General features: G+C 45.6%; 1 protein-coding gene across 2 annotated transcripts; it reads left to right on the plus strand.

The window, feature by feature from the left end:
- Nucleotides 1-395: 395 nt before the first annotated feature.
- Nucleotides 396-13943, plus strand: med23 (mediator complex subunit 23). Of its 2 annotated transcripts, XM_076048371.1 has the most exons (31): nt 396-590; nt 890-921; nt 1028-1115; nt 1202-1326; nt 1417-1528; nt 1640-1738; nt 1896-1997; nt 2132-2201; nt 2768-2880; nt 2978-3073; nt 3827-3844; nt 6239-6445; nt 6536-6679; nt 7112-7257; nt 7346-7591; nt 7674-7816; nt 8728-8902; nt 9002-9165; nt 9266-9390; nt 9542-9747; nt 10423-10603; nt 11018-11188; nt 11283-11499; nt 11581-11690; nt 11793-11919; nt 12014-12179; nt 12453-12525; nt 12608-12822; nt 12915-13035; nt 13130-13261; nt 13444-13943. In XM_076048371.1, exons 1-31 carry the CDS (start codon nt 540-542, stop codon nt 13675-13677), a joined length of 4209 nt encoding a protein of 1402 aa, XP_075904486.1. In that variant the 5' UTR covers nt 396-539; the 3' UTR covers nt 13678-13943. The 2 variants fall into 2 exon arrangements, with proteins under 2 accessions (XP_075904486.1, XP_075904488.1); XM_076048373.1 differs by lacking the exon at nt 3827-3844.
- Nucleotides 13944-17163: the final 3220 nt, after the last annotated feature.

Raw genomic sequence — 17163 nt, forward strand, 5'->3', positions numbered from 1 at the left:
GAACAGCTTCTTCCTACTCCATTGTAGACAAAAAGTTTATTTAATTAATTAATTAGCTAATTATTGAGTGATAAAAACGTTTTGCTTTGGATAGCGAAATCCACAGTGACATCTGGCGGTGAAACAGACGTTACACACGCCAATGAAATCAAAAATTTCAATTTCAATTTTCAATTACGCCCCCCATCCCCCTCCAAAAAAAACTTCCCTGTATTATTTTTTATTATTGTTGTTGTTTTTATTTAGCATAGCGACCACTTATCAATGAAACGCATTATAAATACTTCGCATTCCAGACTTCGTTCGAGAAAACCTAATACGTGAACGCGCTTCAAGGCGGAACTGTGTTGCTCGTGATGGTGTTGCACATCCGGATTGTTTATACCGTGGCGCCTCTCGCGATGCCTGCCTGCTAGCTCTGGTGTTATCGTCGGTTAGCATGTAGTTTGTTGACAGCATTGTCTGCGCCCGCTGAAAGTATTGGGTGCGCGCGTCGTGGGATGGTTTTTCTTGAAAATTGACGCCTCGTTCGCGAAGACATGGCGCTCTCAATGGAAACGCAGCTCCAGAACATTTTTGAGGATGTTGTGGTAAAGTGCATATTTATTGAACGTGATATGGCTAATGTTACTTAGCATACAGAAAACGTTAGCCTCTCATTCATTGGCTCTCATAAGCACAACGACAATAAATAAGCGAATTTGAACTATTATGACCTCAAATACTGTTATAGCACGTTTATATGATTCACCTAAGACAAAGAAATACCCGTTAACTTTTATGAACGGAGAATCTCGTTTTATATTTTGCACACAAGTTTAATTATTCTGCACTTGGCTCAGTCAAATTATGTCTCATTCCACCATTGTCTTTGTTTTATTTTCACCAGAAAACTGAGATCATAGAAGAGGCATTTGCCGGGTAAGATCAAAAAGAAAACTTGCACTTTATAGTTATTATACAGTCAAAACAATGATTTGTACCTCGCTTTTTCTTATGAATCTAAGTGTGGCTATTGTGTGTCTAGGATGTTTATGGACACGCCAGAGGATGAGAGAACCAAACTCATCAGTTGTCTCGGAGCCTTCAGGCAGTTCTGGGGAACTCTACCACAGGTTTCTACGACACACAAAGGTTGTCCCAAGAAAATGGTGCATCGACCTCATCTTTGTTTTCTGATGACATGATTATGTCTCTGCAGGAGTCCCACGAGCAGTGCGTACAGTGGATCGTGAGGTTCATACACAGTCAGCACAGTCCCAAAAGGATCGCATTTCTATACGACTGTCTGGCGATGGCTGTGGAGACCAGCCTTTTACCGCCCAGGTAAACCACGCTAATTAACACACACTCATGTTTCAGCTCTATAAGTTGCACACAAAAATCTACATGTTTGTTCATTATGTGTCTATAAAGGATCGTGTGTGGAGCTCTCATCGGCTCTGAAAGTTTGGAGTGGGAGAGGACTCAGCTGTGGGCTCTGACCTTCAGACTGATTCGGAAGATTATCGGAGGGGTCGATTACAAGGTCTTTCTCTCCTTGAAGCACGCACATCGGGCATTCATCGCTCAACAACTTTAACGTTATGCATCTCTTCATAACAAACAATTGTTCAAATGATGTGTTTGTGTTTGTCAGGGCACTCGAGACCTCCTGAAAACAATCCTGGACAAAATCCAGACTATTCCTACAGCTGTCAGCTCGGCCATCGTCCAACAGCTTCTGGCTGCCAGAGAGGCGCGTCGTTTTATTCAAGATAATCTTTTTGCTGTTGCTGTGACTGCTTTAGTTGAAAGAAAAATCAGTTTTGTCCATACATAAATGGGCAAAAGGGTTATGTGAGCTAGTATAAAACCAAATCTGTCACACTGATTTCTCTCTGTCTGTATCACAGGTGGTGGAGTATATACTGGACAGGAATGCCTGTCTGCTGCCAGCCTATTTAGCCGTCACAGAAATCAGAAAACTGTATCCGGAAGGACAGCTGTCACACTGGGTTAGTGTCAGTTGATTTGTTTCTCTGTGTGTGCAGCCACAAGTTCATCTATGTCTCTGAAATTAATTTTCCTTCTTTTCCATTCGTCTGCATGGCCCTTTTTTTTCTCTTTTTTTTTTATTTATTTTTTTTAGCTCCTTGGCAGTTTGATATCGGACTTTGTTGACAGTTTCAGACCCACAGCAAGAATTAACTCCATTTGTGGTAAGTGGCTCATGTAACATTGAATTTAAAAAAAACAAAAACTAAACTAAACTAAAAATTCAAAAAAATAAAATGTAAATAAAAAATCAGATTGCTTCTTTATTTGCAGCCTTCTGGTTTAATTTTCAACAGTAGCGCTCTTTCGCCGACTGATCACAAATTTAATAATTGAAATTACTATAAACCAATTAAGTCATAATCATATCTTTCAATAAACATCCTGTTGATGATTGATGTTCCAAAATACCAGCAGAGCATTCTGGGATTTGTAGTGTTAGTGTGCTGTATAATACCTGTGGGCCAGCTCTAGTAGTGATTTTGTAAGGCCTCGCGGGCTAAATATGATGAAACATCAGGCCAGAGTTTGACACATATGGTAGAAGCCCTTACATAAGAGACACAGATTAGTTGTTTTTCTTCACAGAGACTGCAAATATCACGCTGCAATAAACCAACACTTAATTTTTGGAATGAAGATGATTATTTTTTCTCGCGAATGTATTTTCTTTGCCTGCTGCATCCCCTCATGTGCTTGTGTGTGTGTGTGTTTGTGTGTGTGTCCGCAGGTCGGTGCAGTTTGCTGCCGGTCGTGAACAACAGCGGTGCCATTTGCAATTCTTGGAAATTAGACCCCACCACTCTCCGCTTCCCCCTCAAAGGCATGCTGCCATTCGATAAGGTAGAGTTCGTATGCAGCATATGTGTTTACACAAACAGGTTTGTCGGAGTTTGCATGTGAGTGGTCTCATTGCGCTTTGTAATTTGCAATTCTTCAGGACCTGTTTGAGCCGCAGACGGGGCTGCTGCGCTACGTGTTGGAACAGCCGTACTCGAGGGAGATGGTGTGCAACATGCTAGGACTCAACAAACAGGTATGACTCATCTTGCATCTGTGCCGCAGCACCGCATCCTTTTTCCAGCCTCTCCTGTCCTGTCTTTGCTCCGGCTCTTCCCCTTTTTTTTTTATTTAACTGTTTTTTTTGCCACCTCACACTTTGCCTGACTTTTTTTTCCCACTGCCTGTTCTCCCCCCCACCCCCCCACATGCCCTTTTCCAGATCTCTTCATGTCGCTTGTCTTCCATGTGTCATCTCCCTCTCTCATTATGTCCGCTTAGCTCACGTCAACGTTTTGCTTCTTTTTTCCTTTTGAGCTTAATCTGTCCTTTTAATCACCTTTCTTTTCAATTTCATTTATTTTGTTTTCTCTGTGTTGTCACCCCACCTCTCTCTTGTTGCTCCAGTAGCACAGCCACAATTTGTAAGACAATTTGTGAAAAAAATGGCAATTGTGTGAGCTGGACCTATAATGCACTTTGAAGTAGTTTTTTCCTCTCAGTTCATACAGTTTCAACTCAGCCCAGCACCTCAAATTAAGTTTGAACTCACCGGTTCTTGCTCATAAAACAATGAAAACTGGCCCAAGAGGCTCTGTAATAACTGGCTGAGTTGACTGCACTGAACTGACAGAGAACAACCTAGCTCCTTAGTCACCACTTTCTCTCCTTGTCTCTCTTTTCCCCTCCTCTCTGTTACTTTCTCCTCCTTTCGTTATTTCTCTCCCCACTCTCTTCTTTTGTCTCTCGGTCGTATGTTGTGTTTGTCTCTCTGCCATGCACTCTGTAGACTCTGAACATTGCCCAGGTATGTCGTTGTTCCTCCTCCTGGTCACGTACCAAACTAACCAGCTCATCAAACAGCATCATAGTCCTTAGAAATTGGGAGAAATAAGCAAAAAGGAAAGGACATTGGTTGAGTTGCAATGCAGGGAAATGCTCCAGGAGCTTGAGATGGTTACAGCAGGGCTTCAGTGACACACAACAAGTGTAAAAGACAGAGGTGAACAAACAGGATGTAAACACTCAGGTGGTAAAAGTAAAAAAGTAATCAGGCAGCAACTATTACCCAATAATGTATATTTCTTTGAATAGATTCTTGTATTCATTTTCAAGTCAACTTTTACAGCAAAATTCAACATAAATCTGGCGGCAACGTCAGTTGGATAAGACAGTTGGTTTCAAACAAAGAAATGGTGTTTTATTACACCGATGTTTAAATAAAGTTTTGTTCAAAAGGCAGAATAATCCATAAAGTGCTGCTCACTGCTCACTACTAATGTTTCGAAAGAAAAAAGACTGTCAGTCCTCCATTCCCATCTGCTGGCCAGACCTGGACTTTACTTTAAGCCATAGCTAGACTGAGCCTGGCTGCAGGTGTCTTGACTAATGTGGGAGAGGTACCAGTGCCCTTTGTGATATTATCATGGAGCGATTTCCAGCACATGAGCAAACGAGGAACAAAATGAAAACGATGATTTCTCAACTCAGGGAATTTCACTGATAAGCCAGAGACTTATTGTTATTGTTTGCATGGTAGGAGACCTTTTTATATACAATCCCAGCTGACGAACACATTTAACAACCCTGTTGTTGACATTTCAAGCCCTGCTGCTCTGCATGTGTGAATGTAGTCTGGTCTCTGCCTGTCGTCGGTGAGCTCCTCCAGTGTCTACACCCCCTGTTCTGTTTTTATTTGTGCTGCCCTGGACACAGTGACTCATTATCAACCAAACAGCAAACAGCAGCTTCTTCCTATGCAGCATGATTTGATTTTGTTAACAAAATTTTGTCTTTTTTACGTCAACTTTATTCTCGAAATTTGGACTTATTCTCCAATTGGAAACTTGGAGAAAAAAAAATCTATCTTCATTTTTTTCTTTTATTGTGGCCCTGATCTCTTCCGTACTCATCAGCCTGAAATAATTCTTAGCAGAGATAGTTTTAGATAAGGTCCATTTGTCACAAGTCTATTATTATTATTATTATTATTATTATTATTATTATTATTATCAGGCTGAAATAAGGATGCCTCTGGATTTCTCTCTATTCCCCCTCTTTACTCTTCCTTTGCGTGCGTGCGTGTGTGTGTGCATGAACGCATGCAGTGTTGCGTGCGACCGCATTTGCGCTTGTCGCCAGAGGAAGAGAGGTGTTTGGCCTCCTGGCTCCTCTCCTCTCTCCCTCCCAAGTGCACCCCCTCCGTCCCCCCAACCTCCTCGACCTCCTGAACCTCAGCCGCCTGCATGCAGGAAGCACCAGCTGCTTTGGTGTTTGCTGTGGTGCTGTGCTGCTGTGCTGTGCTGTGCCGTGCAGTGGTGTTCTCTGTCACTCTGTATTTCCCTGTTGTTATGCTGTATCTGGTAATATATGGTGAAGTGGGGCCCTGTCGAGACCCCTTTCAAGAAGACATGCAGAGGTCTGGTCTCCTGCTCTGTCGCTGATGGGAGATTTGGTTTCTGAAATAAAATCATTAGAGGGAAGTTTTCCCCCATCTCACGTGACATCATCTCACAGCTGTGATGTCAGGGTGAAATCGCCAAACCACATTTGGAGCCACTTTACACAATAAGGCTGCGTCATTAGCCAACGAAAGCGCAGCAGTTTGTTTGTTTATTTATTTGATTAGGACAATGCACATTAATTGACATGCCAGCAAAAGCATCAATTTAAATATGCCGGAGTTAGCATGAATGCTAATTTCAATCCGTTGTCCGAAGGGGCAGAGGTTTAAAAAACATAGAATCAATACATACACAATACACTATGACAAATAGATAAAGGTTCTATTTTATCAGTAGATACAGGCAAATGTTATGTATTGGGGAAAAAACTATTGGGACGTTTTCCACGTGCACACCAAAATTTTTATCGACTCGGCTTTAGCCTCTCAGTTCTCCTCAGAAAAAAGGAGTGAGATGTTTCCCCAGCTGACGTGAGCAGGAAGGAGATGCTGTCTTGCATGTCCACGTTGGGGAGGGGCGGGGGGTATTTAGCTATTTAATTTATCTTGTAATGATCATTAAAGCGTTAGCCAGGGTATTAATAAGTAAATGAATTAATCCCATTCTTTCTCCCCATCCCTCTCCCCCTTTCTGTTTCTTCTCCCCCTTCTCCCTGTTTCTAACCCCCCCACCCTCTTCCCCTCTGTTTAATTTCTCTCCTTGTGTTCCTTTTAACGCTCCCCTTCGCCCCCCGCCAGCAAAAGCAGCGGTGCCCCGTGCTGGAGGAGCAGCTGGTGGACCTGGTGGTGTACGCCATGGAGCGCTCGGAGACGGAGGAGCACTTTGACGCCGACATCGGAGGCACCAGCCAGCTGCTGTGGCAGCACCTCTCTTCCCAGCTCATCTTCTTCGTGCTCTTCCAGTTCGCCAGCTTCCCGCACATGGTGCTGTCGCTGCATCAGAAGGTATTCCAAACTAAAAGATGGTAAAAACCAGGGCTGAATTGTGAAGTCTCTTCCCTGGGGTTTCCTTTAAGCTCCTCTTGTCTTGTCTAGCTCGCGGGCAGAGGTCTCATCAAAGGCAGAGACCACCTGATGTGGGTCTTGCTGCAGTTCATATCGGGAAGCATTCAGAAGAACGCCCTGGCTGACTTCCTGCCCGTCATGAAGCTTTTCGACCTGCTGTATCCAGAAAAAGAGGTACTTCGACTTTGCTCCGTACAATTCATTTTATTATTTTTATTCGTCATTCATTGGTAAATCAAATGGGAAAAGGCTGATATTGATCATGCATACACTAGCAGTCAAAAGTTTGGACACACCCTATGAATTCATTGTCTTTCAAAACTACGTATGAACACACATTGAATTATGTAGGAAACAATAAAAGTGACTAAATATGCTTTTTAATAAAACATGTTTTTCTATGCTGCATTATTACATATACTTTGTTAATATATTTGATGTCTTCAATATCTAACTCCAGTGCAGAAAGCTGTAAAGATAAAAAAAAAAAAAATTGCATGAGCAGTTGTGTCCAAACTGTTGACTGGTAATGTAGAGTTGTTTAGTATTCCACATCATTTAAGTATGTACCATCTCCTAAAATCGACTGGCCTTGTTTCGCACCAGTGTATCCCAGTTCCGGACATCAACAAACCCCAGTCAACTCACTCCTTTGCCATGACCTGCATCTGGATCCACCTGAACCGCAAAGCTCAGAACGACAACTCCAAGCTGCAGATCCCCATCCCCCACTCTCTGAAGCTGCACCACGAGTGCGTACCACGAACATTTGTCTCTTCTCTTGTCTCTTTCCTCGCCGGGTCTCAGCCAGTTACCTATGACGTCCTCTCTCCTCGTCAGGTTCCTGCAGCAGTCGCTGCGCAACAAAACCCTGGGCATGTTGGACTACAAGATCGCCCTGCTCTGCAACGCCTACAGCACCAACTCGGAGTGCTTCACGCTGCCCATGGGCGTCCTGGTGGAGACCATCTACGGGAACGGCTCCATGAAGATCAACCTGCCGGGCACCAACTGCATGGCCTCGGGATCGGTCACCCCGCTGCCCATGAACCTGCTCGACTCCCTCACGGTGCACGCCAAGATGAGGTAGGTCGTCGGAACGAAAAGACAACGGAATCGCGATAGCGGCGAATGGAGCTCAACCTGCGTTTCGTCCGTCCGCCTCCAGCCTGATCCACAGCATCGCCACGCGGGTCATCAAGTTGGCCCACGCCAAGTCCAGCAACGCCCTGGCGCCCGCGTTGGTGGAAACGTACAGCCGACTGCTGGTCTATATGGAGATTGAGTCACTGGGCATCAAGGGATTCATCAGTGAGTCACTGACACTCTCTCAGGTTTTTCAATTGCATGGATTGAATAATTGGCACCGGAGAATTACTCACTCTGTTTACATGCAAATGTTCTCATTTTTATCCCTGATGCTTCTATTAAAAAAATTAGACGGTACTTTAAATAATCCATTTTCACAGATTATTCAGAAAATGAACATTCCACTGTGAACCAGCTGAACTCCCACTCCTCTGCACATTTGCTGCCCCATTTGTGGCTCTTTGCCAACTTTTTTTCTGGAATAATGTTCTTCAAGCCATTACCTCTCAGGGCTGTGCGTGCAGAAAAGATTTCCTCCATGTGCAAGACATGCACTCAACAAGACGCGAAGTGAGCCACAGTTAATGCCACCTCGGACCACATGGAGATTTTGGACGTTGGTGCGCAGCAGGGACTGGTGGGGGAGAGGGAGAGAGAGAGAGAGAGAGAGGGAAGGAAGGAGAGGGAGCGAGCGAGCAGAAATTTCAAATGTCCTGCAGGGTTGTTGTTTTTTTCCCTTTCTTTTTCTTCCAAATTGTGTGCTATGGTGAAGAGAACAAAGCCTCCCCGGCATGGGACAGCATGCCAAACTGCCGTGTGACCTCAATTCACCCAATGTGCCGTTTGCGCGTCCAAGTAGCACTGCAAAAAAACCCGACAAATATCAGCACGTCCCACATGGATGAATGCAGGGAAAAAAATGACCTAATTCAGATATTCCAGCCATAACATGTTGCATCAAATTATTTCTACTGTCATATTTTAAATATTAGTGTCCATCTGAACATATTCATTGTTGCCTCAAAACTTAAAATGAACAGACGTGTTACAACACAAACATATTTGTAGAAAAAAAGCTGATTGATTTGACACAAAAAGACAAAACTAAAGCAACATCTCCTCCGCCGGCCCAGGCCAGCTGCTGCCTAACGTGTTCAAGTCTCACGCCTGGGGAATCCTTCACACCTTGCTGGAGATGTTCAGCTACAGGATGCACCACATCCAGCCGCACTACAGGGTCCAGCTGCTCAGTCACCTGCACAGCCTGGCCGCGGTTCCCCAGACCAACCAGAACCAGCTGCACTTATGGTAGGTGCCTGCGTTTTTGTAGCATGTATGAAAGTCCCGCGGCCGCAGGGGTAAAACTCCTTCCCTTCACGTCGTACCCTGTGTGTCTTCTCACCTCAGTGTGGAGAGCACGGCCCTGCGGCTCATCACAGCTCTGGGGAGTTCTGAAGTGCAGCCGCAGTTCACGCGCTTCCTCAATGACCCCAAGACGGTGCTGTCAGCCGAGTCGGAGGAGCTGAACCGAGCCTTGATCCTCACGCTGGCCAGAGCCACGCACGTCACAGGTGGGTTGTCCCTCATCCAAACTTCATCTGCGGATTGAACCAGCCAGAGTGTCTTCTAAATTTCTTTCTCTTCCCCCTCTTGCTCCTCTTTTATTTGTAGACTTTTTCACAGGTTCTGACTCTATCCATGGGACTTGGTGTAAAGACATCCTCCAGACCATAATGACCTTCACCCCACACAACTGGGCCTCGCACACACTGTCCTGCTTCCCTGCTCCACTTCAGGTGCGTTGCCGTCACTGAAGTGCGACGAGAAAAAACTGGTTATATCTCAGCCATTCATTCATGAGTCCCTTTCTTCCATCCATCCTTCTTTCCTTCCTTCCTACCACTTGTCTTTCCCTCCTTCCTTCCTTCCTTCCTCCCTCCGCTCCAGGCCTTCTTCAAGCAGAACAACGTCCCCCAGGAGTCTCGCTTCAACCTGAAGAAGAACGTGGAGGAGGAGTACAGGAAGTGGAAGTCCATGGCCAACGAGAATGACATCATCACCCACTTCTCCATGCAAGGCTCGCCCCCACTGTTCCTCTGCCTGCTGTGGAAGATGCTGCTGGAGACAGACCACATTAACCAGATCGGCTTCAGGTCAGGCCGTCGCATACTTTTTATTTATTTATTTATTTATTTTGTCCTAGAGACATGGGGCCACTTGCAGGTTCATCGGGATCCCTCAAGACACAGCCACGTCAGATTTGGGGCCTCTAGCCCATGAGGAACCCCGAAACCCTAACCCTAATTCCAGCTAACCCTAACCCTAACCCTAATTCCAGCCTTATCGCTAACCCTAATGCCATGCAAGTCTATGGGGTCAAAAGTCAACTTTGTCCTAAAGACACGGGACCACGAAAAATTTTCTTCCTCCAAGGTGGGGCGTGACAGAGAAAGTTTGAGAACCACTGTGCTAACCGAATGCGGTCTCCCCTTTCATCTCATATGTGTTTGTCAAAGCAATTTAAGGATTTATGAGGATCAACAGAAATATTAAACGGGATGGAACTGTTGGCGGCTAATTAAAACCTTCTTCTTCTTTTTTTCTCCCCGCTGAGTTGATTAAACAGTTTGTAATTATGTGTCTCACCACTGATGTTTAATTATAAATTTACATTAATTGGCTCTCGGATTTCCCACATCTATATGTAATGGCTGCGGCTAATTAATCCGGCGGGAGAGCCACGGTGTTTATGTAACATGATGAGTGAACCGGAGCTTTTATGTTTTCTCCCCACCCCTCCCCCACCCACCTGCTGCTCCTACTATTAGGGTGCTGGAGCGCATCGGGGCACGTGCGCTGGTGGCTCACGTGCGAACATTCGCAGACTTCCTGGTGTACGAGTTCTCCATATCACCCGGCGGACCGCAGCTCAACAAGTGCATCGAGATACTCAACGACATGGTCTGGAAATACAACATAGTGACGCTGGACAGACTCATCCTGTGTCTGGTGAGGAGGAACTTGTGCAAAAGTGCATCTGTTACAGTTCCTACTTGATATATCTTGATTTTGACCATTAGGATGAGTGGTTTTCACTGTATTTATCAGAGAATACCAATCCCGATACTTTTTTCTCACTCTACTGGACTTCTTGTATTCACACTATGAGCCTTGTTTGCATGGTTTCTGCTAAAAGTTGGGCCATTTCCTCCTCTACGTTAACTCCAGGCTCAGGTGCACGTCTGATTTTCTGTTTCGACCCATGAGCTTGAGAACATTGTGAAGAACGACTAGATGAGGTCGTAGCTGTACTGCTGTCACTTGTTCTTGTGACACGGAGCCCACCCCTGACGGCTATCGCACTGTCTGATCCAAAGAATTACCCCCGCATGGCTCACTCACTCTCACTTCCCTCACTTCCAGGCGATGCGCAGCCACGAGAACAACGAAGCCCAGGTTTGCTACTTCATCATCCAGCTGCTGCTGCTGAAACCCAACGACTTCAGGAACCGCGTCAACGACTTTGTCAAGGAGAACGCTCCCGAGCACTGGCTGCAGAGCGACTGGCACAACAAGCACATGAATTACTACAAGGTAAAAATAAATAAGTACAAAAAAAAAATTCACCCCCACACCCACCGCTCAAAAAAACGAATCAGGAGAGATTTGTGTTTCATTTTTTTTGCAGAAATACCCAGAGAAGCTTTACTTTGAGGGCCTGGCCGACCAGGTCAACCCTCCCATGCAGCTGCAGCCTCAGTATCTGCCCATCTACTTCGGCAACGTGTGCCTGCGCTTCCTACCCGTCTTCGACATCATCATTCACCGCTTCCTGGAGCTCCTCCCCGTCGCCAAGTCCCTGGAGACGCTCCTCGATCACCTGGGAGGCCTGTACAAGTTCCACGGTGGGTGGAGGAAGCCTGCGAGGGGAAAAAAAATGGATTGTTGTTTGAGGCGCTTGATAAAATATTTATGTGTTTGCGCAGACCGTCCTGTCACGTATTTGTACAACACGCTCCACTACTACGAGCGGCACCTGAGGGAAAGAGCCAACCTGAAGAGGAAGCTGGTGCACACCATCATGTCTTCACTCAAAGTAGGCTCCGCCTCCCAACTGTTTTTTTTTTTGCTCTCTTTTTCCCCCCACTTTTAAATACTAACTGACGTCACGTCCCTCTCTGGTGTAATTGGTCGTTAGGACAACCGCACGCCTGGCTGGTGCCTCAGCGAAACCTACCTGAAGTTCGCCATGAACCCCAGAGAGGACAACGTTTGGATCCCCGACGACACCTACTTCTGCAAGCTGATCGGACGCCTGGTGGACAATATCCTTCACTAGCCCTGTTTCCTCCTTCTCAGACCTCACTTCCCTCTCCGACCTCACTGACACTTCAGTTCTTCCTTAACTCCCCCTCCCACCCATGGCTGGAAAGTCTCCGGGACCCTTTCCCAACTGTGACTGGAGGTTCAACGAGTTCCCGAACCCTGCGGCCCACGCCCTGCACGTCACCTGCGTGGAGCTGATGGCTCTGTCCGTGCCGGGCAAAGACGTGGGCAACGCGCTGCTCAACGTGGCGCTGAAAAGGTACAAAGCATAAGTTTCGAATTTCGACAAAGTGCAATTGCAATTTGCAGGCCTTTCCATTGAATGGTGTGAAGCGCATGAGCCGTAATTCTTGTAAAACCTCGTCCTGTGTGTGCAGCTATAGACAGTAATCTAGTCTTCATCTAGATTACTGATGGAGGAGCAAATATTGTGGGTGTTTTATTATTTATTTTTCTACTGTTTGTTTTTTGGATGTGTGTGTAAGAGAGAATTATTTATGAATCATCCTGTCTATTCGACCCCCCCCTTCAGCCAACCTCTGGTTCCCCGGGAGAACATCACAGCGTGGATGAATGCCATCGGCCTGGTGATAACTGCACTCCCTGTAAGGAGAAGCTCATAGTCCAGCCAACCTTGTTGAATGCATGCGGCTTTGCCCTGATGGACTCCCTCCTCCTCTCCCGCAGGAGCCGTACTGGATCGTTCTCCACGACCGCATCGTGTCGGTGATCGGCTCCCCGGCTCTGACCTCGGAGACGGAGTGGGCAGGCTACCCCTTCGCCCTGCTGGACTTCACGGCCTGCCACCAGAGCTACAGCGAGATGAACTGCAGCTACGTGCTAGCGTTGGCGCACGCCGTCTGGCATCACTCCTCCATCGGGCAGCTTTCTCTGATTCCCAAGTAAGGGCAGTCATCGTCAGGCTCATGTCATCTGTTCATCTGTCATTCTCAAATAACTGTATGTTTTTCGTGTTATTTTTGTGGCACGCTAGATTCCTGTCAGAGACGCTGAAGCCCATCGTGAAGACGGAGTTCCAGCTGCTGTACGTGTACAACCTGGTGGGTCCGTTCCTGCAGCGTTTCCAGCAGGAGAGAACGCGCTGCATGCTGGAGGTAAAACACATTTTTTTGTTCCGGTGATCATCAAAAAAGGAATGTTTGCCTGCTGAGTTTTTTTTTCCTACATCTGTTTGTGACTGTGTTGCAGATCGGCGTGGCCTTCTACGAGATGCTCCAGGCGGTGGATCAGCAGTGCCAGCACCTCAGCTACATGGACCCCATCTGTGACTTTCTCTACCACATCAAATACATGTACACTGGAGACAGTGTGAAAGAGCAGGTGAGCTTATTGATCAAATAGTCCAGAACTACAGTCATGTCTGAGACCGAGACAAGACCCAGTAAAAATGCCTCCGAGTCCGAGACGAGATCGAGACCTTTAAAAAGTGGTCGCTAGACCAAGATCAATCTCGAGCACTGCAACACTACTTCCCGGTAAACCTCTCATTGTGTTTTTCCAAGGTGGAGAAAATCATCATGACACTTCGTCCGGCCATGAAGTTGCGACTGCGCTTCATCACGCACAGCAGCTTGACAGAGAGCTCGTCGTCCGCTGCCGCAGCAGCGGCCAGTGCTGCCGGCGCCTCCGCCTCCTCCGCCTCCAGCTCGGCCCCTCAACCCACCACCTCCTCGCTGTCCTCCTCCTCCGCCGCAGCCTCGCCCTCATCTTCCCAGCACACACACACACCAATGTGAACACATGTGGACGTTGAGTTTTCTTTTTTTTGCTTGATGAATATTCTCCTTGAAGTAAGGATTGTCTGCAACCCTTCCTCAGGAGTCTGTGTTTTGTTCCTGAAGTAAAAAAATATCCACTGGTAAAGGTGGTGGACGTATATCAGCAAACATCAGCATGCAACATACAATAATATTGTCTCTTTTTTTTATATTCTGTTTGTAGACAATTTTTATATGGATCATGGTTGTGAATATAACAATTAAAAAAGTATTCTTCTCTTTTAGCAATTCTTTTAACCTGATCTTTATTTCATTGCAAAATGTTCAACTTCAACAGAAAACAAATATTACTACTGTACAGGCAAGGCAAGTCAAATTCTTAAGAGCATTCTTCACCATCTCTACAAGTCTGTTACCTTCCTCTTCTTTAAAAAAAAAAAAAAAAAAAAAAAAAAATCAATTAGTGATGGCTAGCAGTAAACAAGAATTTTATACTTTACCATAATTGTTAAATAATAACCTTCGGGATATTATTATAAATACATATAAATACAATATTCTTTTAATAGTAAAATTAGTCGAATTAAACAGTGACCTAAAACAAGAACGTGTGGCGTAATGTACAACATGTTGTCCCTGTGCCACGAGTTATAGAGGTTGACAGCGGGATTATCCAATGAAAAAGTAAAATCTGTTTATGGGCCACGCCTCTACCCCAGGTGGCGCCGTCTTCATTAATCAATCAGCAAAGACATGATGTGGCTGAGTTTTGAGACGTCGAGTTTTTAAAAGGATGCTGGGGAATGGCGCGGCTAACTTCCTGTGGAAACCAGTTTTCACCCTGGACTATTAAGACAAAGAAAATGAAGAAAAGTTTTTTTGTTTTTTGTTTTTTCTTCGACCCGAAACCAGCTAAGACATCTGCGAGTATCCTTTGAGTAAAAACACGTTTTATTTTTTTCCTCACTTGTTTGGTCGTCGTGCTTTGTCCTGTATCACCCGACAGAGGGCGGACTTGTGCTAGCAAGGCCCAGGGTTTAGCATACAAGCAGAATGGCGCCACTTGGCTAGTAATGTGTCAGTCCGTGACGCGTTTCGAATATATCTCTACAAGCAGAAGTCACTTAGTTTTTGGCATGGAGTGCGACTTGGTGGGTTCTGAGTCATATGAAGGGCTACCAGTTTGCCATACACTCTCCTGAAATAACAAACTGTCTGAGTTAGACATTATTATTATTAATGATACTCATCTATGTGAAAATACTTATCAAGTTAATGAGTTCTCAATAATTATCAACAATGACTAATGAAGGTTGGATAAAATATATTTTGTTTTTTTGACGCAGCTCAACGAGTTGTGGGTTATTTGGTGACCGCGGGAAATCACGGTGGTGACCCCTGCTCTGTAGTAACAAGAGCGAGCCAAGTGGTTTAGCGCGTGCACATGCGCATGTGTCACGAGGTTCTTATTATATCAACAGAGCCTGTGAATGATAAGTGTGTTCACCCTCCATTGTGCCGTATCTAATTGCTGTTCATTAGAATTTGCGCAGCAACAACAATAATTCCCACATTGAGAAAGTCTGTTACTTTGTCATCATCCCGACTTTTCCTCTGCACCTAACTATCACTGGGAGCCCAAGAAAAACTGCACTCAGCCGGTCTTGCCAACAGTGTTTTCGAAATTTTGAAGACCACTTTGAGATTGTTAGCTTCGTTACATCCCCCTGTCTTTGTGCAACAGAGACGTCTCTGAATCTCTCTTTTTTTCTGCACATATCTTGAAGGTTTCGTGTGCCAACGTCAGTTGGAATTTTGGCCGTCTGTCCTTGGTCTGGGATTTTTGCCATTTGGAAACTGGCAGTAGACCTGATGGCAAGAGTAAGACTTCATTCCCCAATAATGGGGGATTTGTTGCAAGAGTTAATCCAGTTATGATCCAAGGCTTTCGTTCTGGCCTCGCTGTTCTCTGGTGACGCTTTACACTCTCACCCTCCTGTTAAATCTCTGTTCATTAATGTTTTTGTTTAGCGTGATGGGTATGTGTCAAAAAATAGGGATATGGCCCTTTTGCCAGCATGTTTTCATTTCAGCACACTTGCATAATGCACGTGCATGTTAAAAAGGCACTTTCCATCTCCAATGTTCAAAGCAACACGCTGTTCACCTGCTTGATGCCAGACATCCACCTTTCAAAGGACCTTGTAATATCGGGATGAAATTGGGGACCTTTTCCACTCCCTCGATGGCACTGAACTTCAAAGGGAAAAAAATCTGTGCACATGTACAAACTTTTTTAAAAGCCGTCGCAGACTGATGCAACGGACGATGGATGTAAGAGCTCTTTGATTTTTCTCTTTGGCATTCGGCCATTCGAGGGCATAAAAAAATTACCTAGCAGCAAACTAACACAAGACGGGCATGGCTCAGCTGAGGAAAACAGTGAAGCATCAGCTGAATGGCCAGTTATTTCCCTCAGCAACAAGGGAGAGAGCAACCCGAAAGTTTAAAAAAAGACCATATCGGACATACATTTGTTGTTCAGAATAGATGGATTTTGTTGCACTGGTGCTGGATTATTCAGAATATGCAGCTCTGTGCTGTAAAAACTGCTGTACACATTCTGTTAAAGATGCAAATCATACGAGGACTTCATAATCTATTATTTGATCGCTTCAGATGACTGAGCGCCTGGACTGAGAAATATGCAGCTAATTATTTGCTCGCATTCTCGCCACTAGTTGCTACTAACTCTTGCACACCAGGCCTTTAACGAGCTCAGTTCCCCAAGTTCCTCCGCCTCAACGTTATGAATCCCCGATTCACAATGAGGCCTTGGCCCCCCGTGATTGAACCCGGAGGCCACATTTGTGTGGAAGGAAAAACAATGAGGTGACGGCCGGCGATCGATACCTAACACTTATCTGCTCCCCCATTTACTCTCCGCCCGCTCTGGGTCAGCAGTGACTGAATTAAAGGAACCTTGTACAAGCTTTTACTTAAGTACCTTCGGGAGTTGAGCGTCTTGTGTGATTAATCTGGAGCGAGGACAGCACGGATTAACCCTTTTGTCATTCTCGCTGAGGAGTATCAGTAGCATGAGCATTTCTCTTCTTCATTAGCTTAATTCACGTATTATGTCAACCTCGTCCTAATCACACCATAGCAAGTCGTTTCGCTGCGGAGTCCATGGATCACATGATCTCTGGGTTCATGCAGTTGTTTTTTTTTTTTGAACACATGGCCCCTGCATGATGCTGGGATGCTCCGTGACTTTGCCGCGGTTGAGTAACGCCGTCATGTTACATGTGTGTGTTGCCGCCTCAGCCGTGCCAGCTCGCGTCGCGTGGGAAGCTCCGACTCTATATATAGCCGAGGCTGCATGGCTCCATGCAGCTCTCCACGGCCCGGTGTGCAGCCCTTATGTGTCATCTGGCGTCGCTGGATGGGCTCGAGAACCGTCCTCTCTCTTGAATTATTACTTTATAGCCTCACGTATAGAAT

The sequence above is a fragment of the Nelusetta ayraudi genome, unplaced genomic scaffold (assembly GCF_046127955.1).
Source record: "Nelusetta ayraudi isolate G7.1 ecotype Tasmania unplaced genomic scaffold, CSIRO-AGI_Nayr_v1 ptg000100l, whole genome shotgun sequence".
NCBI lineage: Eukaryota > Metazoa > Chordata > Actinopteri > Tetraodontiformes > Monacanthidae > Nelusetta > Nelusetta ayraudi.

Coding starts and splice junctions, on each gene's coding strand:
- med23 (XM_076048371.1), top strand. CDS start 540: ATGGCGCTCTCAATGGAAACGCAGCTCCAGAACATTTTTGAGGATGTT. Junction 591..889: donor ACATTTTTGAGGATGTTGTG/GTAAAGTGCATA, acceptor TATTTTCACCAG/AAAACTGAGATCATAGAAGA. Junction 9,748..10,422: donor ATTAACCAGATCGGCTTCAG/GTCAGGCCGTCG, acceptor TCCTACTATTAG/GGTGCTGGAGCGCATCGGGG.